The sequence below is a fragment of the Heterocephalus glaber genome, unplaced genomic scaffold, assembly GCF_053883595.1.
Source record: "Heterocephalus glaber isolate CG9 unplaced genomic scaffold, H.glaber_assembly_v1.0 deba00001687, whole genome shotgun sequence".
NCBI classification, from domain to species: domain Eukaryota; kingdom Metazoa; phylum Chordata; class Mammalia; order Rodentia; family Bathyergidae; genus Heterocephalus; species Heterocephalus glaber.
The window spans coordinates 6716782-6741192 of record NW_028258412.1 but is presented as its reverse complement, the minus strand read 5'-3'; the positions used below and the strand labels follow the sequence as shown (position 1 = coordinate 6741192).

The 24411-nt window shown below is 47.9% G+C and overlaps 1 protein-coding gene across 3 annotated transcripts; it reads right to left on the bottom strand.

Annotated features, from left to right (window-relative positions):
• Positions 1 to 712: 712 nt before the first annotated feature.
• On the bottom strand, positions 713 to 24394 carry Sec14l2 (SEC14 like lipid binding 2). Of its 3 annotated transcripts, none has more exons than XM_004843452.3 (12): positions 24228 to 24394; positions 21993 to 22068; positions 17442 to 17485; positions 16700 to 16759; positions 16248 to 16436; positions 14021 to 14116; positions 13823 to 13883; positions 13181 to 13264; positions 9763 to 9869; positions 9541 to 9680; positions 9231 to 9400; positions 713 to 1724 (listed from the first exon to the last, which is right to left on the bottom strand). In XM_004843452.3, exons 1-12 carry the CDS (start codon positions 24279 to 24281, stop codon positions 1594 to 1596), a joined length of 1212 nt encoding a protein of 403 aa, XP_004843509.1. In that variant the 5' UTR covers positions 24282 to 24394; the 3' UTR covers positions 713 to 1593. The 3 variants fall into 3 exon arrangements, with proteins under 3 accessions (XP_004843509.1, XP_021112860.1, XP_021112859.1); XM_021257201.2 differs by lacking the exon at positions 24228 to 24394 and adding an exon at positions 17868 to 17996; XM_021257200.2 differs by lacking the exon at positions 21993 to 22068 and having other exon boundaries at positions 24228 to 24375.
• Between the last annotated feature and the right edge of the window lie 17 nt (positions 24395 to 24411).

Here is a 24411-nt window from a genome sequence, read left to right as displayed (position 1 = left end):
AGCAAGTGGTAATTGGTCCTCTCGGGAAAACTCGCGCGAGAGGAAGCAGTTTGAGGGTTGCGCATGCGTCTCATTGGCGACGAGCTCCCACTGCCCTCCTGGGAAGTTCAGGTTTGGGACTCCTGTTTAGGAGCCGCGGGCATTGAATTCCACTCCTTGTGCACTGAACGTTGCTTTATTCACTAGATAATTTTGCTAACAGACCATTGTAAACCAAGGCCAGGATGTCCTCCCGAGCAATCTGACTGGAGCCGCCGGTGCGGGCCTTTGCTCCCTGTAGTCCACGTTAGGCCCTGTCCCTTCCCCGAGCTTCCTCCGCTTCGCAAGACAGCTCTCCAGGCTGGGCCAGGACTTGGAGCTGCTTCCCGAGCTCTGGGCAGCCCAAGGGGTGCCACGTCAAGGAGTGCGGCCGTCCCCAGCCCCTGGCTCTTCGAGATGCTGGCCTGGTCTTTTGGCCGCCTACCCAGTCGGCCGCTCATGCTAGCTACCTATATTCACAGGCACGAGGAACCCACTGCGCCTGCACATACGCCTCCCACGGAGATGGGACTGCTAAGCCCTGGTCCAGGTCAGTCAGGAAGCCGGTTGGTGAGCACTGCTTGAGGCTGACTAGGAAATGCTCAGAGCCTTGATCCCATCATTTTTGTCTAGGGTGCCCACGCGGAGGGGTATGTAGTGAGAGGCTAGTGGCACCGAAAAGGGGATGGGAGCCTCCCTTTTAGGACTCATTCCCATCCCCAGCCTCCTACCTCCTAGCCCCTTCCATGAACAGTGGTCCCCAGAGATAATCACCCTTGTGCTTTTTTTTTTTGTATTGGAGAGCAGTGTCTGGCTACCAAAGTCCCTGGAAGCCCTGACTCATTGACAAATCATTAATAATTAAGGAGGCAGGGCCAGGGATTTAGCTCAGTGGTTTCGCTGCCTACTGCGCAAGCTCAAGGACCCGAGTTCGATCCCCGGTACAAAAAAAAAAAAAAATTAAAGAGGCAGCCCAGAAGTTGCTGAAGTTCTCAAGGTGAGAGAGAGGCATGCCTGCCTACCTCCCAATGGGAAGATCGGTGCTGACTTGGGCCACTCCTGAAACTTGGTAAAAGCCAAAAGATACTTCGGCCTCAATGATAAAAAAAGTTTGGAAGAGCTTCCAGTCCCCACCATAACTCTAGCAACCAGCTACCTTGCTTTCTTTTATTACGATCTCAACTTCCATGTTCATTTGGGAGCACGTTTCTCCTCTGCAGCTGGCTTCCCTGAAGTATTGGGTCTCAATCTCTCCCCCTTTTTCTAATTTCTTCCCTGCTGCTGCCCAGTGGTACCCCACTCCCTGCCTCGGCCGTCACTGGAAAGGTAAAGTTGACAAGGTTTTCAGGACTGATAGATCCTACCACTATGACCAGCCCTTGAGGACTCCCTGGTAATTTGAGAAGCAAGCAGAGCCCCTCCAGCTACTTGCCCTCTTCCTAATTCTGATGCAAAAGTTCCCAGATCCAGCCAGAAATCTTCCCTCCAGCCCAGTTTCTTTGGGCTGCAGGGTTGTAGAAAAAATGACTGCTACAAGGAAACCCGACACTGGGGCCAGGCCTGGAGGAGAAGGCATTATTTGGAGGTTTCTGCCCCCAGCTGATTCATCTTCTCTTCTGAGGCTTTGTCTGGAAGCAGGACCTCCACAGTGAAACTGACCTTCTTGGCATGAATGAAGCTGTAGGTGTTGTCAAACCGCAAGACATCTAAGGGGAGGCAGAAGACCAGACATTCAGGTGGTTCTGACAGAGCACTCAGGGATAGCAATTTTTATTGGCTGAGCAAGGCAGCATGACAGTAAGGGCATGAAGGTGGTATAAGCTACCTTCTGAAACCTGGTCTAGTTCTTGGCCTTCGAAAACTTAGTCTTAGCTTCAATGACAAGACATTCATGTGAAAAGCATATGAGACAGAATATGTGAAATGCCAGTGAGTGACAGAATAATATCTATAACAATTTGGAAGCATAGGTCCCCTTAGACCGAAATTGTGGCTTCTCCCAAGGTAAAAAGCTTGAACTGGGCTATGAAGGGGGAGTAGAATTTGTAAGCAGCAGCAGTAGTTATAAAGGTAGTAATAATAATAATAGCTATTTATGTGTTGCAGCACTGGCTTGGTAATCTATATAATCTCATTCTTGCTCACAACTCTGAGTTCAGCATTAGCTTTGTTTTTTGTGGGTTTTCTTGGTACAAAAACCTTGTGCTTGCGAAGCAGGCAGTGGAACCACTGAGCTAAATCCCCAGCCCTAGCATTAGCTTTGTTTTATATCTGATAAAAAGGAAGTCTCTTATGTCACTCAGTGAGAAAAGATGAAGCTAGAATTTCCCTCTGGTCTGCATTCCTGCCCTTGTCCCGGTTGATTTGGGCCCTGGGAAGCCCAGCCTTGTTCAGTTGCTGGGAAAAGGTAAAATGTGCATTCTTTGTGAATAAGGAATTTATTCCAAGGAAGATAAGTAGATGAGTGGTCATTACAGACCTGCTGATAATAATAAAAGACGGGGGCCGGGGATTTAGCTCAGTGGTTCCGCCGCCTGCCTTGCAAGCGTAAGGACCCGAGTTCGATCCCCGGTACCAAAAAAAAAAAATAATAAATAATAATAATAAAAGACTGGGAAAACTCAATGTTTATCAAAGAGAACCTGCTTAAACAATTTATGTTGTAATCCATATAATGGAATACTATGCTGATTTAAAAGGAAAGAGCAAACAGATATGTCGATGTGCACCTATAATCCCAGCACTGAGAGGCTAAGGCAAGAGGACTGCAAATTTAAGCCTAGCCTGGGCAATTTACATTATAAATTCTTTTTTTTTTTTTTTTTTTTTGGTACCAGGGATCGAACTCAGGACCTTGCGTTTGCGAGGCAGGTGGCGGAACCACTGAGCTAAGTCCCCAGCCCTAGCCTGGGCAATTTAGTTAAGTTAGCAAGACCTTGTCTCAAAATAAAATATTAAAAAAAAAGAAAGGCTGAGGATGTAGTTCGGTGTAAAGACCCCCTGGTCCAATCCCTAGCATGGCAAAAATTAAGTAATTTAAAAAAAATTTTTTTTAAAGTTTGGCTCTGTATTAACAACCAGGGGAATGTCTACAATAGATCCTAAAGCCAGAAAAGCAAGTTCTAGAATAGTTTGTAAATAGTTTATAACATTTTTTATTACTATATATGTAAAAATATATATATTTTTGACTTTGCTACTTGTCTGTTTACACTAACAGTTCTCTTTGATGGTGACAGTGCCTCAGAAGGAAAGTTTTTCTCAAATTCTATGAGTTTTACAGTTTCAGACTTCTCTCCAGCATACACTGAATGACAGACAAAATTCCTGTGAATGTGTCTGTGTGTGTCCATGCCCTGTTTATTAGAGTAATGTTATACTTCCAAAGAGATGGAAGATATTTGGTAGAATAGACAAGACCTGTTAGCAGTCATTTCCTCCAAGAGGAGGAAATAAGAAGTAGGCATGCAGTTGACAAAGAACTTCCAAGCCTTGGCAGTGGAGCAGACTTGCTTTTTATCTAACCCTGTTTCTCTGAGAAGCTGTTCCATTTCGGTAAAATATCCCTTGGAGAGAACTAAGCATGAAAACAAAAATCCTAGCTCTGCCCTTTCCCTATGCTGGTCTTCTCTACTTTTCCCAGCAGGAAAAAAGACAAAACAAAACCCACCTGTATATTTAGCCTAAGACCTCACCTTTCCTCTTTCCTGACCCTGGATAAAATGCACAGCTTAGACCAGTGGTGGGTACACCACCCACTAGTATCAGCCATCTATTTTCTCTATTCCAGAGGTCCTAAAGGACCAGTAGGCCTTCTGGAAAGGGTGAACCTCTCTCTGCCTGGAAAACACAGCCTTGGCTACCAGAGGCAGTCATGGTAAAGGACCAGTCCTTTGGTCTCCTTAGACCAAATACCAGGATTGAGGTGACTTTGCCTAATGAGATACTCTGCCTGCCAGAAATTTACCTCAGTGGCACCGTACCTGCCTCACAACCACAAGGTCCTGAGTTAGATCCCTGGTGGTGGTGGTGGGGTATTCTGCCCTCAGAAGCAAGGAAGAGGTTAGAGACACAGGCCCCAGGGAAGTAGAGTTACTGCACCTCTAGTCTGAAGGCTGTTTTGTTTTGATCTGATTTTGAGATAAGGTCTCGCCCTGTTGTTCAGGCTGGCCTCAAACTTGTGGTGATCCTCCTGCCTCAGCCTCCTGAGTGCTGGGATTATAGGCATACACCACCACACCCAGTTTGTGTGATTCATTTTTAAATTTTTTAAAAATTTTATTGTATTTTTTTTTGCAGTTTTTTGGGGGGGGAGGGGGGGTACCCAGGATCGAACTCGGATCCTTAGGCTTGCGCAGCAGGCTGTGAAATCACTGAGCTAAATCCCTGGCCCTGCATAGTTCATTTTTAACTAAGGCTCGTGGAGCACTCAGATCTTCCAGGTTAGAGTAGAGCTCAACTTTTTTGTTGTTGTTTTGGTACCAGGGTTCGAACTTGGGACCTTGTGCTTTCAAGACAGGCACTAGAACCACTGAGCTAAATCCCTGGCCCCAGAGCTCCTCAACTTTTATTGGGTAACTCCCCCCCTCCACTTGAAAATCTGATGAAGATATACAATTTCAGACCCTCTGGAGATTTTCACAGTCCCTCTGGGGCAGTGGTTCCCAATTGGAAAAATACTGTCTGAAGTCAAGTGGAGCAGTAGGTAAAAGCTAGTCCTCTCCTTTATGTAATGAAAAAATAAATATTCTAGAGCCACTGTGTGGTGGCACATATCTATAATCCCAGCACTTTGGGAGGCTGAGACAGGAGGATCAAAAGTTAAAGCCCAGGGCTGGGCATTTAGCTCAGTGGTACCTCGCCTGCCTCACAAGTGCAAGGTCCTGAGTTTGATCTCCAGTACCAAAAAAAAAAAAGTTAAAGCCCAGCCTGGGCAACTTAATTACTAATGAGAACTTGCCTCCAAAAAAAATTGTTTTTAAGACAGGATAACTCATGGCAATCCTGCCTCAGCCTCTTGGGTGCTGGGATTATAGGTGTGCACCACCACACATAGCTCAAAAAAGTTTAAAAAGTGCTGGGAGGGCCAGGGATTTAGCTCAGTGGTTCTGCTGCCTGCCTTGTAAGTGCAAGGTCCCAAGTGCGATCCCCAGTACCAAAAAAAAAAAAAAAAGTGCTGGGAATATACTTCAATGTGAAGGCCCTGGGTTCAGTCCCCAATATTGAGAGAAATATATATATATCCCCAAATGAGCTTTATTTTATTTCTCCATATTACTGTTACATTACACTGATACTTAAGTTATGCATATGGGTGGGTTATATTATCTATGAATTTCATTTCAGAACAGTAAAGAGGCCATTACACTCTTATTAGTTATAAAAGGGGAATATTTGGGCCTTTGAGTTTAGAACCACTGCTCTGGAGAGTCCATGGGCCCCAGATTAAGATCTTCTCTAGGGCCGAGGATTTAGCTCAGTGGTTCCACCACCTGCCCAGCAAGGACAAGGATCCCTAGTTCGATCTCCGGTACCAAAAACAAACAAACAAAAAGATCTTCTCTAGTCTACTACTCTATTTTAAGAAGGAAAGTCAAATCTAATTCTTTTTTTTTTTTTTTTCCCTGCAGTACCAGGGATTGAACTCAGGACCTTTCGCTTGCCAGGCAGGCACATTGCCACTGAGCTATATCCCTGGCCCAGTCAAATCTAATTCTTAAAAGATACCTGTTCAGGGCCGGTGATGTAACTCAGTGGTTCCGCTGCCTGCCTTGGAAGCGCAAGGACCCAAGTTCGATTCCCGGTACCAAAAAAAAAAAGACACCTGTTCAAACACTCAGAGAATTGGTGGCAAGGCTGGACTTCCTCAGGAAGTAGGCCTCCTTGTTCCTGCTGGGCTCTTTCCACCTCAGCACTATCTAGCAGCACCATGTCACCTTTGCAGGGTTTTGGGTCTGCAGGGTTTGGGTTCTGCAGGTCTCTTGGTGGACAGACCCTAGCTCTTTTCTCTGAATCTTTCTGTTCCATACTCAGTAGGCTCTCAGTAGATATTAGGTAAGAGAAAAAAAGTGAGATCAGTTCAAACTTTGGTCCCCTCCTTGGTCATTTAGTACACTTGATCAAGGACTGGAGGCCAGGAGATTACAGGACTCCTGCAACTGGGGGTGGTGCACCCAGAGGTTAAATTTCCCCCCTGGATGATTGTGTTGTAGCAGGTCACCTGGGTCTCCAAAAGCACTGCCTTCTCACAGGTGAGCTTGGGGGAAAGAGGGTGGATGCTGTGGCCTGACTCTGCCCCTCCTGGGAATGAGCAACAAGCTGATCACAAGTGAGTAAAGAAAAGTTCTTGTCAGAAAGGTATTCAAGAGGAGCTAAAATAATTTTGGGATTTGCAAACCTAAGCCCAATCATGTTCAAAGGTTCATGGTCCTTTCTCGGGCTGTCATCCCACAGATAGTAAGGACAAGAGAGAGGGAATAGGTGAAGTTACAAAAATGGGTTGGAGTCTCCTACTGACTCATTGTCCTTGGGGAACTTACTTCTCTGGTCTGGGACTCTACTCTGTCCTTTGTCACATCAAGGACAGTTGTCCTGATCATCTCTAGGACAGTCTATGGGCAAAAGTTCCCACACTGGGACTCTAGGAGTTTCTGGTGTCTTGTGTGGTCTACATAAGTTACTTTGTGAGAAAGAGAACACTCTTTCTCTATACTTCAGCTTCCCTGTTCTTTAAAAAAAAGAAATTGGAGGCTGGGGATTTAGCTCAGTGGTTCCGCTGCCTGCCTTGCAAGCGCAAGGTCCCGAGCTCGATCCCGGGTACCAAAAAAAAAAAAAAAAAGAAAAATTGGAGCCGGGGATTTAGCTCAGTGGTTCTAGTGCCTGTCTCACAAGCATAAGGACCTATGTTCGATCCCTGGTACTAGAAAAAAAAAAAAAATTGTCAGGGCCAGGGATTTAGCTCAGTGGTTCCACCGCCTGCCTCGCAAACACAAGGTCCCAAGTTCGATCCCTGGTACCAAAAAACAAAAACAAAAAATTGTCTTATGTGTACAAAATGGGTGACAGTGTCAGAGCTGGTGCTAAGCCTTGTTCTTGCTGAAGCACTCAGTATACACCTCCCCAGGCACCTGGCTCCTCACTAAGAGAATACTCACCCTCCCTGGGGAGCCATATTGTGCCACAGAGCATCTGTGGGGAGGGGGCAGGAGAGACTGACAGTTGCTGGGTTGTGAGGGAGGCTGAATTTCAGATTGGGTGATGCTGTGGACAAGCACAGAGGCTAAGACATTTGTGGGATGAGTTCAGATTGGCCAGTGGTGCCTTAGACATGGGGTACAGGGCTTCTCCCATCTTGCAGCATCATCTCCAGGATGGCCTGTCCCCCTCCACCACTTACTCTAATAATAATAATGATGGTCACCAAGTATTGAGTGCTGGCTATATGCCAGGCATTGTACCACTTAAGTGCCTTAGAGACCTCATCCCATGTAATCATTGGGTATCCCTGTAAGATCTCCATTGTAGTAATTAGAAAACTGAAATTCAAAGAGGTAAAATCCCTTGCCTAAGGCCAGGCAACCAGTCAATAGTCTGGTCCAACTTCATTCTGATCAAAAAAGGGCCAGCTCTCCTTGGTTTTCCATCCCCAACCCTGTGGCTCTGCCAGAAAGGAAACTGGAAATTCGACTGGCAGACATGGGTGTACGCGTGTGTGAATGTATGTGTGTGCATGCTTGTTCTGCTTATAAATGTAATTGTGAGTGCAATATATATCATGCGCAGAAATGAAAGCCCTCTATAAGCATTCTACCACTCATGAGAGAATTACTGTTCAGAGTTAACATAGATATTCTGGGAGGCTGAGGCAGAAGGAGTTCAATTTCCAGCCCAGCCCGGGCAACTTAGCAATTTAGTGAGAGCTTGTCTAAAAATTTTAAAAAGGCTGGAGATGTAGCTCAGTTTGAAGACCCTAGGTTCAATCCCCAGTACCACATATACACAAAAAAGGAATAGATTCCCCAGAATTCTTTTTAGTGTACACACTTTTTTTTCTTGGTTTTTGAGACAGGGTCTGGATATGTAGCCTAGGCTAGGCTTGAACTCACTGTGTAGCCCAGGCTGGCCTTAAACTCGTGCCAATCCTCCTGCCTCAGCCTCCCCAGTGCTGAGATTACAGGTACACGCTTTTTTTAAAAAAACCAAAGTTAAATATATTCCATATACCATGTTTTATGTTTATTTGTTCATTGTGTATCTGATATTTTACATACCAACTTAGTCTCTTTAATGACAACAGAGTATCCCATTGTATGGCTGGACTATATTTAATAAGACCTGATGGCCATTTGGTTTACTGCCACTTTTTCATACTGCCAATAACATCCTTGTCTTTGTGTATTTGTGTAAATAGTTCTGTAGGATACATTTCCAGAAGTAGAACTTCTGAGTCAAAGGGAATTTTAATCGATACAAAGTTAAGTGAGGTTAAACACTTTTTCAAATGTGTATTTGCCATTCTGATTTCTTCATGTGTAAACTTCCTGTTTACATTCTGTGCCCATTCTTTGGTCAACTTGGAGATAAGTGACACTCAGAGAGGTCAAGGCTGGTTTTCTTGTTTTTTGTTTTTGTGGTGCTGGGGATTGAATCCAGGGTGGCACGCATATTAGGCAAGTGCTGTACCACTGAACTGCATTCCAGCCCAAGGCTGGTCCCTTTTCAGCACACTGCTCACACCCTGTGATCCCTACAGCCAGGCAGCCAAGTCTACCGTATGGTAGACTCTGGCCCGTATAGAAGGAAGGATCCCCAAGAAACATCTGGCTGTAGTCACAGACCTAGTGAGGCCTGGGCCCGAAAGAGGAACCCCTGTGCTCACCTACTACTGTGACTCACCTGTATATTAACCTGTTAGCCCCTTCTTTTTTTTGGTACCAGAGATCGAACTTGGGACCTTGCACTTGCAAAGCAGGTGCTGGAACCATTGAGCTAAATCTCCGGCCCTGTTAGCCCCTTCTGTTAACCACCTGGGTCACCTTGAACAAGTCACTGCACTTCTCCAAGCTTACTTTTCTACACCAAGAGAGGGCTGAACTGGTAGAGTTCCACTTCCGGGTCTAACACCAAGAGCCCAAATCCATGGAGGAAGAGGAACCTCCCAGGCAGAAGGCTGGACAGGGACTTCAAGGTATTGCCAAAACAAAGATACTTACAGATGCCAGGATCACTGCAGGTAAGGGTCCCATCCTCAGGGACCAGATGGGAATTGTACCTCTGGTTGGGCAGCACTTCTGTCATCTCCCCTGCCCGCTGCCGCTCCCCCATTTTGGTCTTCAGGAAAATCCCAAAACCAACATCTGCTCCCTCTGACATAAACTGCCACCTGCGGGTAACATCAACCCATTTAGACATAATTCCATCTGTATACATGCATCTCTCTGGCACCAAGGCCTCTTCTACCCCCTCCCACCCATGGCACCTATGAATGAAAGGTTCAGGTCTGAAGAAAGGGCCCGGTCCTACCTGAGGACACAGCCAGGGAAGAGAATCTCATACTCCACTTGGTGGGAGGAGCCCCGGGCAATTTGCACACTGTGTTCATACTGCTGCTTCACCTGGTCTCGCACATAATACTTCTTAGGGATGTCACCCCCATAGTTGATCTAGAGGCAGAGCATGGGATCAGCTGGGCTGTGCATTTAGACCAGGCTTCCCTGCTTACCTCCAGCCTCTGGTGGCCCATACCTTGGATTTGCACTTGGGGTTTCCATCTGGGTCAGTCATGGTACCTCCATACTCCACAGGCAACTGGTCAGGGCTGACATGTTTCAGTAAAACCTCCTTCCAGTTTGCTGGGTAGGACAGAAATGTGTCACCATTAGGCAAGATTTCACCACATCCCTGGTGGTCTACACTGAAGAAGAAAAATTTATGCCTGTCCCCTCCCCTTAAAAAGGGGCATTAGGAGCATGTAACACACACACAGTCCTGCAAGGAGATTGGTAAGAGCCGTCACCCAGAGGATGGTCCTCCCTGGACCAAGACTCAGGAGATCTAGGTTGTTTTCCTTGCCTCTGGCCAGCTAAATAACCTTAGGAAGTCACTTCATCTTGAGCTAGTTCTTCCTGCCCTGCAGGGTTACAGTGGGAGTGCAAGGAACTTAGTATAATTGAGAAGGCTTTGTAAACTGTAGGTATACTACACTCACTATTATCAACCCCCAGGAAGGTGATACAGATATTAAAGTACAAGGGGCCGGGGATTTAGTTCAGTGGTGCCACCACCGCCTGCCTTGAAAGCGCAAGGTCCTGAGTTCGATCCCCAGTACCAAAATAAAAGCAGTCTTCAGATATTAAAGTACGAGAAGGAGGGAAACAGAGCAGGGAAGGGAGTTCCATGCAGAGGGAACAGCATGTGTACCAGGCAGGAAGGCTTGAATCCAGAGGCTCTGTCCTGGTCATACTGGACTCTGACCTTTTTCCTGTACCTAATTACGCTCAGTTGTGACTTTGTGAATGAATACATCACCACAGAGTGAACCCTTAAGTAGGTTCCTTTGGCTTTACCCCAGCCCCAATCTCATTTCTGTTTCTGTTGTCTTGGGCAATCTAGCTGCTTTTTGTAACCAAGTCCTCCTGACCAGGAGAGTTTGAGTCTAGTACATTCATTGCCAAAAAGCGCTTCTTCACCAATCTAAATTGGCAAGGAACTATCAGCCAAGTACAATATTTTGGTACAGGAAACCTTTCATGATAGGCACCAGCTCTAAGCCATGAGGGACTTCCCAGTGTCCTCATGCAGTGCTGACTGGAAACCCACAGACACTGTCCAGAATCTGCCTGCCCTCAGATTTTTAGGGACCCAAGACCATGCAGCTCCTGAGAACACAGTGTCTGTGGTTTGGGGGTAATTTAAGCTGCACTGCTAAGCTCCAGTGACCAGCTCAGAGTGAATGTCATCCTCCTTGGTTGAAAGAGTGTTAGGTGTGGGTAGAAGAACAGACTGAACCTCCTACATAGCTTGGCTGCCAGGAAACCAAACCATCTCATGCACGTGGTGGGTGGTAGCAGCAGAAAAACCAAAAATCATAAAAACCTTTTTTGGTCTGATTTTTTTTCTTTCTTCCCCCAGCTCAGCTGGAGAGTTGGAACCAGGCCAGGGAGATCCTTCCCATCTTACAGACAGGATAACTGAGGCACCAAGAAGCAAAATGTAAGCCAGGCACGGTGTTGTACACCTGTAATCCCAGCACTCTTCAGCTCAGGCAGGAGGATTGTGAGTTCAAAGGCAGCTTCAGCTACATAGCAAATTCAAGGCCCAGACTACATAGACCCTGTCTCAAAAAAAAAAAAAAAAAAAATGCGGGAGAAGCAGAATCTGTCTCTACCAGACCTAGGATTAAAACCCAGAATTCCTGTACTTCCCTGATGACATCATGCCACACTCCCATCTCACTAGCACATATTTGAAAAATCACCTCTTTCAGTGTGTCGCCCAAAGGTGAACATTCAGAAACCTTCAGAATCCCTATTATCTACCCCTGGTTTGACTCCATGGGTAGCATCAAGCCTTCCACCAGCCCATCCCAATCTACCTTTCTACCCTTCTCCTTCCTACCACTCCACTTCTTGCTCCAGCAAAAGAGAACTGCCTATCTCTGGCTGACTTGATTGCTGTTTTGTCTTCCTCTTGGGTTTGGGGTCACACTTTGCCTTGTGCCTTCATGTCCTTCCTATTTCTCTACATTATCTACTTCCTGTTGACCTACTTCTCTTCCAGCCTCATTAATCATGTCTCATTGTCTCTGGTGGGCTCCTCCTTCTCTAGAACTTGGATATTTCCCCTAGGATTCAGCCTCTGCTCTTCCCTGGGAAATCCTCTCTGCTCCGAAGGTTTTAGCTGCTGCCTTTATTTGGTAACCCCCAAATCTCCAGGCTGGAGTTCTCTCCTAAGCTTCAGGCTCATGTATTCCTGACAGCAGTAGGTCTTGTTAAACTCCTCAACCTCGAGCTGGATTCATGAGTTTTCCCACACTGAACTACCATCATGATCTTCTCAGTTACTCATGCCAGATACCAAGGAGCCATTCTAGATTTCTCTTTCTCTCTTAGCTCCTACATTCAGTCAATTGAGTTCTGTTATTTTACTTCCTAAATATGTCATAAATCTAAGGGATGGCAGTAGCGTGGAAACTGGTATTTGCCCTTTATGATCTTACCAGTAGAACATCTCAGTTTAAAATCTGATCTCAGTACTCCCCTGGCAAGAGCTCTTCTCTGGTTCCTGGAGCATGTGGAGTCATGTCACAGCTTCTCAACATGGTGTCCTGGGTTCTCTCCACCCTTGCTCTTGCCTCCCTCCACAGCGTCTCTTGCTACACCTGCCTTGTATTCCATGACAAATGGGAAGGTCTTTGCTCAGTGATCCTCTTTCTGCCAAGAAGCTTCCTGCCTTGTTCCCTGTGACTGAGTCTTGCTCATCCCACATCATGGAGGTTAGGTAGGCATCGCCTCCTCCAGCTCAGGACCTCCAGGAACTTTATGGGTCCCTTCTTCCATTAACTATATTATACTGATAAATATTTGTGCCTCCCTTTCTTGAGAGCTCTGCAAGAGTCTCTGTCTTATTCAGCTTTGTATCCTGGCACCTAGCCCAAGGCCTGGCCCAGAGAAGGTGCTTATCACATAAAGCCACAGCTGCACCCAGAAGCAACCTTGCTCCTGTGACTTCTATGGCACCTTCTCAATGCTCTTTCTAGTGTCTTCTAGCTTATAGCTCTGCTTTTTCTCCCTGGGTCGTCTCCCTCCCATAATACTGCAAGCTTCTTAAGAACAAGGACTGGAGTTGCATTCATGTTGGAACCTACAGTGGTGAGCCTAGTTCTTGCTTCTAGAATCTGAGAGAAAAGAGTTCTTGTTGACTCTTTTTTTTTTGGTACCAAGGATCAAACTCGGGTCCTTGCGCTTGCACAGCAAGCGACGAAACCACTGAGCTAAATCCCCGGCCCAAGAAAAGAGTTCTTACGAAAACAGACAAGAGGGCCCCAGCTTTGCCCCTTGTTCCTGGGTTCCCTTACTACCAAACCAGCAGAGGGAAGCTTTGTCCAGGCAGTCATGGTCACGCCTCTAAAGCCCAAACTAGGTGAGAAGTCTAAGCCACTCACCTCCCAGAACCATGATCTTCTTTCGAGTGTCCTCACTCAGGAAAGGTTTGATGAGGTTATAGGCCACAGGAAACAGCTTGGGGGCTGAAAGAGAGACCAGGCCACGTGAGGCCAGAAAGCACTAGTCAGTCCCTAACACTCAACCACAGCCCACCTCTCAGCAGTGCCCCTGAGTCACGTGTCCCTTGGTGCTGTGAAGCGTACATTGGCAGTTCAGGGTGTGAGACTGAGCATGGTATCTGTTTTTGTTTGGTTGGTTTGGTTTTGGTTGGGGGGGATTGTTTTGGTTTTTAGAACTAAGGATTAAACCCAGGGCCTTCTCACTGAGCACATCCCCAACCCACTTTTTATTTTGGGATCAAACATGGGATCCACCTGCCTCAGCCTCCCAGAGTTCTGGGATTACCATGTGTGCTACCATGCCTGGCCACAATACCTATTTGAGGTCCAACCTTCCCATCTGTACAGTGGGTCAGGCCAAAGGAGGCAATAAAAACTGTACTGTAAAGCATCAGTGTCAGTCTTCAGAACGTATTAAGCTCCTCCTTCGGCTCACTTATTTTACTCTCCACAGTCTGGCCCAAGTAATATTCTTGGTTCTTCTTTCCCATTTGGCCACATTACAGAAAATTCCCAACTTACCTTTAACAACAAAAAGACGCTTCATTGTTTCAGGATAATTTTCCTCAAACATGCAGAGAAACTGTGGAAATAAAATCACTCTGGTCCAGCAAGCTGAGGCCTCTGTGGCAGGGAGAGAGACCCTGCTTCTTCCAGGCTAGAATTTGTCCCCATCCCACAGGGCAGCCTGGCCAAGGGGCCCCTCCCCCTGCCACTTACCTCTCCATAGGCTTCTATTGCAGGCTTCCAGAGATGCTTAAGGCCAAGGCCCTCACAGTCATAAATCATGGTGATGGTCTCTATTTTCTTCCCCAACTGTAGGCAACAGACAGCAGGAAGTCACATTAGTCTGTCCTACTACAGAAGCCCATCCTATTTCAGGGCCAATATTGGTTGCCCCATACCTACAGTCTAGGCCCTGAGTTTCCCAAGTGGAGATAATCACTGATAATCACCCCAGCTGGAATTGTTGCCTAGCCAAGTGGTTCCCCCTGCCTAGGTTTCCATGTTCTTATCGTAAGTGTCTGGGTGGATCTAGATTACGTCTGAGGTCCCCTCTGTCCTACAGGGTGGCCTTCCTCTTCCTCTGAATCACTTTGTGCTCTTCGAGCAGCACTTGGACCTGAGCTACTTCTCTCTCAGGCATAGGTGCTCTGTCCAATCCAAGGCCTGAGGGTATAAATAGGTAAAGTGACCCCTGCATCCCTGACCTCTTGAGGTCTCTGCATACAGTAGCCTCTCTATAGTCATTTAAGGATGACACTGTTAAAAAGTCCCCAAACTTTATTACATTGGTTCACTGAATCTTTTTGTTTGTTTGTTTTTGAGACAGGGATTGACTAGGTAATCCAAACTGCCCTTGAACTCTCAAGGCAGTCCTCCTGCTTCAGCCTCCTGAGTGCTGGGATTACAGGGGTATACCACCTTGTCTAGCCTGTTTCACTGAATCTTTACAACTGCTGAGAGGAAGGCAAGAAGGCCAGGGTGGCAGCTCCAACTTGTTCCTCTTTGTCAGTAAGGGAATCCACTGTCCTAATCTCTCTTGAATACAAAGTTAGAGAAGCACAGAATATGAGCTTATCTACCAGTGGTACCCCAATACTTCCCCAAATGGGTTGCTTCATAATAGAGCTTCAGTAGTCCCAAATGAGAAAAATAATAATATAGTTTTTTATGAAGCTATCCCATTTTTTAAAAAAGTGATTTACTTCCTTTATGGGAGGATTTTCTTTTCTTTTTTTTTTTTGCTACTGGCGATAGAACTCAGAACCTTGTGCTTGTAACGCAGGCACAGTGCCACTGAGCTAAATCCCCAGCTCTGAAACTATTCCATTTTAAAGAACTGCCTTTTATTCTGAGATTATGCCACTCTTATAGTTTGAGGTATTAATTATGGCAATAATGGACATTCTAAATCCTGGCTTTGCAAAATAAAAGTTTGGCAGAATTGTAAAAGGAGAGAAACTACACACCCTTGTACTTCCCCTGGGGATGAATAGCAGTGATTGATAGTCTAAATAGGTATCAATCACCTGGGTGGGGGGTCAAGGTCTTAACCCAGTCTCTCCAGGAAATATCCCTGACCCCCACCCTTACTGAAAATCCTTGTTCGCTTGCTACGTGCCTTGCTTCCCAGTTGGACCACCATTACCTAAATGGCTATTCTGGTAACCTTACTGGATGTTCATGGCTGTGGCCCACGTTGTACCCACATGGGTTTCACCCTATAAAACTTCTCTGTAAAGCAAGGTCTTGGGCTACCAGCTGGGGACCCCTGCTGCCCTTCAGGAGCTTTACTATCAATAAATATCTTCCAAGGCCAGGGATTTAGCTCAGGGATTAAGCTCAGTGGTTCCCGCACCTGCCTTGCAAGTGCAAGGTCCTGAGTTCGATCCCTGGTACCAAAAAGAAAAATCGTCCTACTTTAAAAAAAAAAATAATAATAAAAATAAAAGTTTGGCAGACAGGGGACATAGCTCAGTGGTAAAGCACTTGCTTAGTGTGCTTAAGGCCCTGTTTCAATCCCTGGCACCACAAAAGAAAAAACAGCCAACATCAGGTCAGACTCTTAAAACTTTTCAATTTTATACATCTACAAAAATCTAAGGTCTGGGGATTCAGCTCAGTGGTGCCACCACCTGCCTCACAAGTGCAAGGTCCTGAGTTCAATCCCTGGTGCAAAAAAAAAAAATCTAAAAGTCTATCAAAATTGGCGGAAGGGAAAAAAGAAGCAAGATATATCATGTACAGGTACAAATTCCCTGTGGTGAATGAGATCATTATGTATAATCTAAAATGTACCAATAAAGGTTTTGCTTAAAAATATGTATCTAAAAGTCTGGGCGTCAGCCCAGAGATTATGCTTCCGTCCTTTTATGACATCTCTACTTCTGCTTGAATACCTCCACCACAATCAACTCATCCCTAACCACAGCAATCTACCCACCTTTGTGGTCTGGCGGGCACACTCCTGCAGAAGCAGCTCGCAGTCCCGCATCTTGGTCCTGAGCAGGTCCTGCTTGGTGGCTGAGAACAGCAGACCCTTGGCATCCAGAGGCCCAATGATATCGTACCAGACTGGGCAGCCCTCCAAGTCATAGCCACACATGCCACCTGATAAATACTGCTGGATCACCTGGGCACAGTGGAGAGGAAGTACCTGGTTGGCAGGCCCAGTGCATCTGAACCTTCCCTGGTTCACAGCACATTACTCTGGGTTCATCAGTCTCTCCTTCCACATCCCTTCTCTGGGTGCCAAGATAACCATTCTGCCAGCCATCAGAGCTCCCACCACATTGTTAGACTTGTTCTCTGAGGGCCCCAGTCCAGTAGACCCAGGACACTGGCCATGGATCTAATAGTACCAGTATAGGGATGGCCAGGATCATTTGTCCTCACCTCTGGAGGCTGCCAGCTAATGATGTTATCAATGTCTTTTTGCTTTCGGAACTCCACATGCTGAAAACAGAGAAATTTATTTTATTTTATTTTTTGAGACAGGCTCTTGCTTTGTAGTTCAGGCTGGCCTTGAACTCACTATGTAGCCCAGGCTGGCCTCAAAGTCATAGTGATCCTCCTGCCTCAGCCTTTGGAGTGCTGGGATTACAGGTGTACCACACAGGTCATCATACCCAGCCACAGAGATATTTTTTTGTTTTTTGGGGGTTTTTTTGGTTCCGGGGATCGAACTCAGGTCCTTGTGCTTGCACAGCAGGCAGTGAAACCACTGAGCTAAATCCCCGGCCCCACAGAGATATTTTTAAAAGCAGGAGATAGGGAGGAATGGGTGGGAACCCTTAATACGCATTTAGCAATAAATGACAGCATGTACCAACCACCAGACCACAGCTGGTCACTAGAAAGCTCTAGGCAAGAATGGAACAGAAGACCCTACCTGTTTTAGAAGTCTCAACACAGCAGATTATCATCCTTGGCTGTCCAAGAACTATGAAAGCTCTGCATTTCCCAGAAAGGGAATGCACTTTGTCCCACAGGGATAGGGCAACAACGGTCAGCTAATACTCAGATATGTCACACAAGCCAAAGGCTGCCACTGGAGTGGGTGGGGGTGGGAAAAGAATCCAAGCAAAGTATGCTTCTGATGGGGAGAAACTGAGGCAAAAAGCCAGACAGATCTCACCTTCCGTAGCATGGCCTCTGACTTCTGCAGGTCAAAACTTCTTGCTGTAACAAGGAAATGTGGTGAGGGTTAGGCTAGTGACCTGGGCATGCAATGGAATTAACCTTTTCCCTTGCTGCAGCAAGTCCTCTTGGTACATCCCCCCCACCCCAGCTGACTCAGGTCATCCCATGCACAGTAGCTAACATAAGGTTCGCCACCATGGGCTTCCAAGGCACCACAGCCCCTGGGCTTGTCAAGAGAGTAGGTCAACTTCAGGGAATTTCCAGATGCAGCAGTGCAACCCCAGACTCAAGAATTTTACCCTAGTGGATGCAGTCAGGTAGAGGGTCTTATCTCTTCTCAGGGAAACTGAACCCTGGACCCCTTTATCATTTGCCCTCTTTATCTCCTCCATAGTCTAATATCCGACCCTGAGAAACTGACCCACAGTTCAAAGATGAACATAGCTGCCCTGTAATCTGGAGCAGGGCTGGCGGCACATCCCAGTGAGAGAGAGAGGAGTGGATGAGCCTCCAGTCAATCTTCTCATGTCCTTAAAGGATCAACACATACCTGAAAGGAACACAAAGAATTCTGGAAGGCTGAATTAAAAAGTTCACTTTAGGGGCCAGGGATTTAGCTCAGTGGCACCGTGCCTGCCTTGCAAGTGCAAGGTCCCAGGTTCAATCCCCGGAACCAAAAAAAAAGTTCACTTTATTTTATGCATGAACTCCAAGCTGTCCTGCTCATATTTGAACACAATGACCTCACGGTCTCCCAGGGCCACTTGTTCTCAGACAATCACAGCTGCCACCTATACTTACTTCTCTTCCTGAGCTGAGCTCCACTTTTGAGACACTCAGAAAACAGGGCTGCTTCCATAGCCACATGACAACCCTTCCAGCACAGGCAAATTCTGGGCTGTCACCTCAGATCTCCCTACTACCATGCTAGATGTCCTTGGAACCTTTAACTGTTCCTCCTGCTCGGCTTCATCCAAATAACTTCCCTTTGGATGTTTTCCAGTTTGCTAGGGCTTCTCTTGGAGCAAGCTACCCAGAGCCAAGCATACTCCCAGGTGTTGTTTTCCTTTTCCAATAAAGCATAAGAATTTTCTTGGTAATGGTAAAATCCTTAGCTCAGTAGAATTTAGTCAACTGAAACCCCCAAATCCTTTGCACCTGTGCTGCCACTAAGCCTCTGTTCCATACATGAAGAGGTGGGACCTTTGATCTATCCCTATCAGATTTCATCTCCATACAGTAAATTTCATCTCTTTTGAAGAGGTTTTGAGTTCTAGATTATAACCAATTTGGCATCTGACCTATGAACTGTCCCTCCTACCTGTATATGATCCATGGACTTGATTGGCATCTAGATCTGCTGACAGCCCTAGAACCTGGGCCAGAAAGGTCACTGGTCCCTTCATCATTACTCTCCGGGAGCAGCTGAGCTCATTTCCTGACTTTACTGTTGTGAATTCCAGTCCTGTCTCCTAGGCCCAGAGGTTGCACCAAGAAGGCTGACCAATGCCGTGCCCATGAAAGGTACTGGACACATACTGGCAGAATTCAGCAGCCACCCTTGAGACCTGGTCTTGGTTCATTCCTCCTGTGCCCTTCCTGTGCCATTCTGGCAGCCTGGGGAAGCATTTAGAAAAATATAGTGTGGGTTTGCATCCCAGCTCTTCTACTTTTCTGCTGGACCTTGGACAAAATGCTGCACATCTCAGGCCAAACCATCTAACAAGCTAGAAAGAGTAAGATGCAAAACATCCTCTCATATAGAGGAACTGGGGGATGAAAATGGAAATCTGCCATAGAAAGAACACTCCTCCTCTTCCTAGAGAACCAGGGTGGAGTGGTGGTAATCTGTGAGCCCCCTTATCTGGGGGAAGCTCTCCAGTTGGCCCTTATCTGCTAGGGTCCAACTCCAATGCCTTCTGCAAGGGCTCTCCCTGAGTAGCCACTGTCCTGGCAGCACCTCACCTGTTCCTGCTAAGTTGGGCCTCTCCAGGGCTCCAGCTTCCCTGCTTCGAGGCAGCTCAAAGCCTGGCTCGAGGCCCTACAAGAGAATCTCACCTTCAAGCAGCCACCCTGCTTCCTTTTTACCTACACCTTAGTGCTGTAAAATGCTGAGACTCAGACTTGCTCTGCCTCCCTCCCAGGGTTTCTACAAACTCCTTTTTTCCTCCTCTTTGCTATCTGACCCTTCTTGCTGGGGTGCCCAGAGCTCAGCCCCCACCGTGGAGAGGCAGGAAGGACTTGTGTACCTGCTTTAGCTATCTAGGGGTCAGCGAAAAACTGAACCCAGGCCCAGGGATTTAGCTCAGTGGTTCCAGCACCTGCCTCACAAGCGCAAGGTCCCGAGTTTGATCCCCAGTACCAAAAAAAAAAAAAAAGAAAGAAAAGAAAAGAAAAGAAAAGAAAACTGAACCCAAAGCTCACACTTGGGTTAGAGAAAGATATTCTGCTGGTTTGCAGCTCACAAATGTCTCCTTTAGATTCAAAGGGAGAAAAGGAAAAAGGATTTTTTGTTTTGTTTAAGGCAACAAAAACCCTGATTGAAATTCATAATAGGGTCTGACCAGGCCTGAGCTCCTGCCCAGGAAATGTGAGGCACAAATGAAATAAGGAGGAGACACTTCCTCTGTTTGCAGAACTTGGCTTTAGGAGCAGCTCTGGCTTACTGGAGAGGATGCTGTAGTGTACGGGAAAGGGTACTGGCCAGGAATCTAAGTGTCTTCCCTGACTCTGCTTTGTACTGGCTGTGTGCTTTGGGTAAGTCCCTCACCTTCTCTGAGCCTTATTTTTCTTCTGCAGATCGGGGTGACCACACTCTTTGACAGTCCTATGATATGTGTGCTTGGTGAACACATATCAAGTCTTATGCAAAAAAGAGTTATCCCAGGACTTAGGAGCTAGGGAGGGTTAGGTGTCTGGGAGACTAGCTGCCAGGACCCCACACCGGGCTCTTCCTAGATAAAAGAGAGCTACGTTGCTGTTCAACAGTTCTCTGAAACCACACATCTCCTAGCAGCATAGTTGGTTTGATGAGCTTCCAGCTGGCTCTTTAAGGAGGCCACTGTCTTCCCACTCTCTCCACCCACCTGCTTTCAGCTCTAGCCTTTGTCAAATGCTGGGCCAAAATTTCCTCCACCCTGATCTGAATCCACTCCCACACCCACGCTGCCCCTCCACCCTCTCTGGGTGGAGTTAGACGGAGGATGTTGGGGGTAGGGATCACAGCTTTTTGGGGAAATAGATAAGTGACACTTCCACAGGTACATGAGGCCCCACTTGGCTATTCTGGATTCACCTGCTCTCAGGTATTTGTAGCAGGCCCTCAAGAACTGCCAGCTCTATCAAGTTTCTGGAAAGGGAAACTATATTTTTCACCTGTCCCAGGATTCCTAGGGCACGTAGATTTATGTGTCCACAAATAAATAATGCTTTAATATTTGGGGATATGATTCTACATCACAACTTGAGCTGTACTAATCTAACACAGTAGAATTTTATTATTTCTATGTCCGACAATAAAAATTCTATAAAGAAAAAAAAAGCCAGGTGCAGTGGCACACATCTGTAATCCCAGCTACTCAGGAGGCTATGGCAGAAGAAACTCAAGTTCAAGGGCAACCTGACTAATTTAGTAAGACCCTGTCTCAAATGAATGGGCTGAGAATTTAGCTTAGAGGTAGCGCACTTGCCTAGCACGCATGAAGCCCTGGATTCAATCACCAGAATCACCGCCAGAGCCAAAATTATTTTTAAAAGTATGTTAGAAGAATCCCTGGGCACCACCTGACTTGACTCACAGGAAAGGAGAATGGAGAAGTGAACAGAAAGGCTTCAGGAGTTGGAAGTGGGCCTGAGTTTGATCCTGATGATGCTAGCAGCAACACATATGTGTCATCACCACATGCAGGGCACAGTCCTGTCATAGCTTGCAACAGGCAGGGTGTCAGTTCTCATCTTGTTTTGCAGGGAGTTGCTTAGGGAAGACGTGGGACCTTGGCCCAGATGCCAGGTCAGGGCAGAGCCTGAGCTAGAACTCGAGCCCTAGAACCTGGCAGAGTGTGAAGAGTCTGAGCCCCCACGTTCTCAATGCACACTGCCCTCCTTCAAGATGCCTGGGCTCCTAGAAGCAGGGAAGGCCGTCACCCAACAGGGCACAGAGCAGGCCAGCCTCTCCCTAGAACCAGAACTCTGCCTCTAACCCAGGCACTGCCTCCAATTTCCCACATGGCCACTTTTCCTCAGTCCATTTCCCCCAGTCCACCAGCCAAGCCGGTTTATGGAGCAGATGGAAAGGGTGTGGGGCTGACAGCATACCAGGATACCAGCATACCACTCTCTTCTGCAGAGAGTGTGACTTGAAGCAAGTCACTTCACCTCTCTGAGCCTCAGTGTCTCTATCTGTCCAATAGGAGGACTGAGTTTTGTAATTGCCAAGCACCTTTTTGACTCTAAAGGCTGATCACCCCAAACTCTCAAATTCAAGGGTACCATTCTGGTGTCCAGAGCCAGCCTCTGCCCTAGCCTCCCACAGCCCCTCTTCCCTCACCTCGGAGCCAGCGTAGGAGAAAATAGTCATCTGGATTCGGCAGGGTAGGCAACACGTCCTGGACATTCTCCCGAAACTGTAGGGAGAGGCAACTGGGTGAGTGGTAAATCCCACCTTGAGAGCTCTCTGGCCAGGAGTCTCCATGACAGCCTTTGCTGAATCCCTCTTTTACACAGTTGGCTGAGTACTGGTGCTGCATGGAGCACTCTATCTTGCCAAGGGGTGCCTGGTAGTAGGGGAGATACAAAGGGTACACGACACTGCCCCTGCCTTTCTTCGAGCCCTTCTGCACACCAGTCTGGAGGTAGGTGGGTGAGTTCCTAGCTAACTGTGATAACAGGTCCTCTGGCACATGCTACTCTAAAAGGTGTCAGTACCGCAAGCATTCCCCACCTGTACAGCACTGAATCATTCACTTCTCACTCAGGGACCCCAGTTGTCACCATCCCCGTTTTACAGATGAAGGAATGAGAGCCCAGAGAGGCTAAGTAACTTGTCCAAGGTCAAAGAGGCAGTAACAAGCAGAGCTATAATATAAGTCCAGGTCTGTCTGGGATACACACTCTTTCAACTGTGGTCTTCTGCCCTCTTGGTTCTGGAATGGGGAGAAGTGTGCTGGGGAGTAAAGGAGGAGGGTGTTTTCGTGACTCTACATAAAAAAATGGCACTGTGGCATTTGAGCTGGGCTTGAAGCGCTTCAAAAGCAACAGAGGGAGGGGGCAGACCATCCAGGTGGGGGGAAGAGTTCCAGCAGGAAGTCATGAAAGGTGAAAGTTCAGGTAGAGCCAAACAAGGGAGCAGACAGTGACCCCAAGGGACAGCCACACCCACCTCCTGTCTCTCACTGCCTTGCTGATGACCAGGCCCCCAACTGCCCTCCTTGAGCCTCCTACCCCAGCCACTCACCTTTCCCTGGCCACTGACCTACAGGACAACCCCAGCAGGGACCAATGAGGGGGGCCACCTCTGCCCCTAGCCTAGGTCAGCTGTGTACTCAGACCCTCCCACTCCCCAAAGCAGCTAGGAGTGCACCACAGAAACTGCTCGTCAAATTGCAGGCCTGCGGCTGGGGATGTAGCTCGGTGGCACAGTATCTGCCTGGCAAGCGCAAGGTCCTGAGTTTGATTCCCCAGTACCAAAAAAATTTTTTAAAAACAAAAAAGCCCCAAAACTTCAGGCGTGAAGCCACCCTCACCAAGGACCCTACCCAGGCCCTGGTTTCCAGCCTAAGTAACACTTAATCCCTCTTCTGCCTGGCTTCCCTTGCAGGTCGGCAGGAAAATCTGAAGGCTCCTATCCAGCTTTCTTGAGATGGAGAAGGGGGGGCTTCGAAAAACTTCATGGGTCCAGTTCCCCCACAGCCACCTCCACTAGGGCAGGAGACATCTGTCCCCCTTTCCCAGGAATGGAAAACGGTCCAGCTGTGGAACCTCCAAACCTCGGCCCAGTCAATCTACACTGCCCCAGAGAAGAGCCGACCTTCCCTCTCCCGGGACAACGGGGAAGAGGTGATGGAGTTGGTGTGGCAGGGGTCCAGCCCTTGGGCTGTTGTCTCTCACCTCCTTGCCTTCTGAGAAGTATCAACTTAAGTCCCCAGACAGGCAGCGGTCTGAGTTGCAAGAGAGAGTAAGACAGGTCTCTGCTCAAACTAATGTGAGTCCCGGGGAGGGATCTCAGGCTCACTCACAGAGATGCTCCCTTCAACACCAGCTGCTCCAGCCGCCCCCCCGTGCTTTACCTAAGGAGCAGAGAAGGACAGGGCTTTGCCCAAGGTCGCACGGAGACTTGCTGCCCAGCAAAGGCTGTCCGAGTCTCCTAAGGAGCTGTCCAGGGCCCTCTCCATCAACCGCTGCACCAGCAGGAGGAAAACCTCCGGAAATGGGAGGAAACCTGGGGCCCTGCCCCTGTCCCGGCCTGGCTGCCAGTTCCTGCCAGCCCCGGGGATGAATGTTGCCTTTGTGCCCTCAGCTGCCTCTGAGGGCTTCCAAGCAACCACTTCTTCCCAGGTGGCACTGCCAGGGCTGCTTGGGGCTGAGGCCGGGTGGCCAAACTTTCCGGGGTCCCCTAGGCGGGCAGAGCAGCCGGCTGGGCAGCAGCCAAGCCGAGGCGGCGGATGCTCCCTTATCGCCCGCCCGCGGGGAACATCCCTCGCCCCCCCCCCCCCCAGCAGCTGCTTCCACCGGTGGGCGCCGGCCACAGCCCGGGGCGGGGACCTGGGTCAGGGTGAGGGCTCACCTTGGCCAGTGCCTCTTTCTGTTTGGGACTTAGGTCTCCCACTCTGCCGCTCATCGTAGCTCCGGCCCGGGCGCGGCGGTGCGGCAGCTGATGCGGAGCTCGGGCTGGTTCTCCGCTGCCGCCGCGGAGTGAAGTCCCAGCCTCCTGCCCGGGCCGCGGGGCGGGCAGCCAAGCTCCGCCTCTT

Bases quoted from the DNA above. Each gene is read 5' to 3' on its own strand.
- Sec14l2 (XM_004843452.3), bottom strand. From the start codon at position 24,281: ATGAGCGGCAGAGTGGGAGACCTAAGTCCCAAACAGAAAGAGGCACTG. The intron at 17,486-21,992 runs GTGAGGGAAGAG...TCCTTGTTACAG, and splicing joins TCTCCTACGCTGGCTCCGAG to CAAGAAGTTTTGACCTGCAG. The intron at 14,117-16,247 runs GTGGGTAGATTG...TGTTGCCTACAG, and splicing joins GTGCCCGCCAGACCACAAAG to TTGGGGAAGAAAATAGAGAC.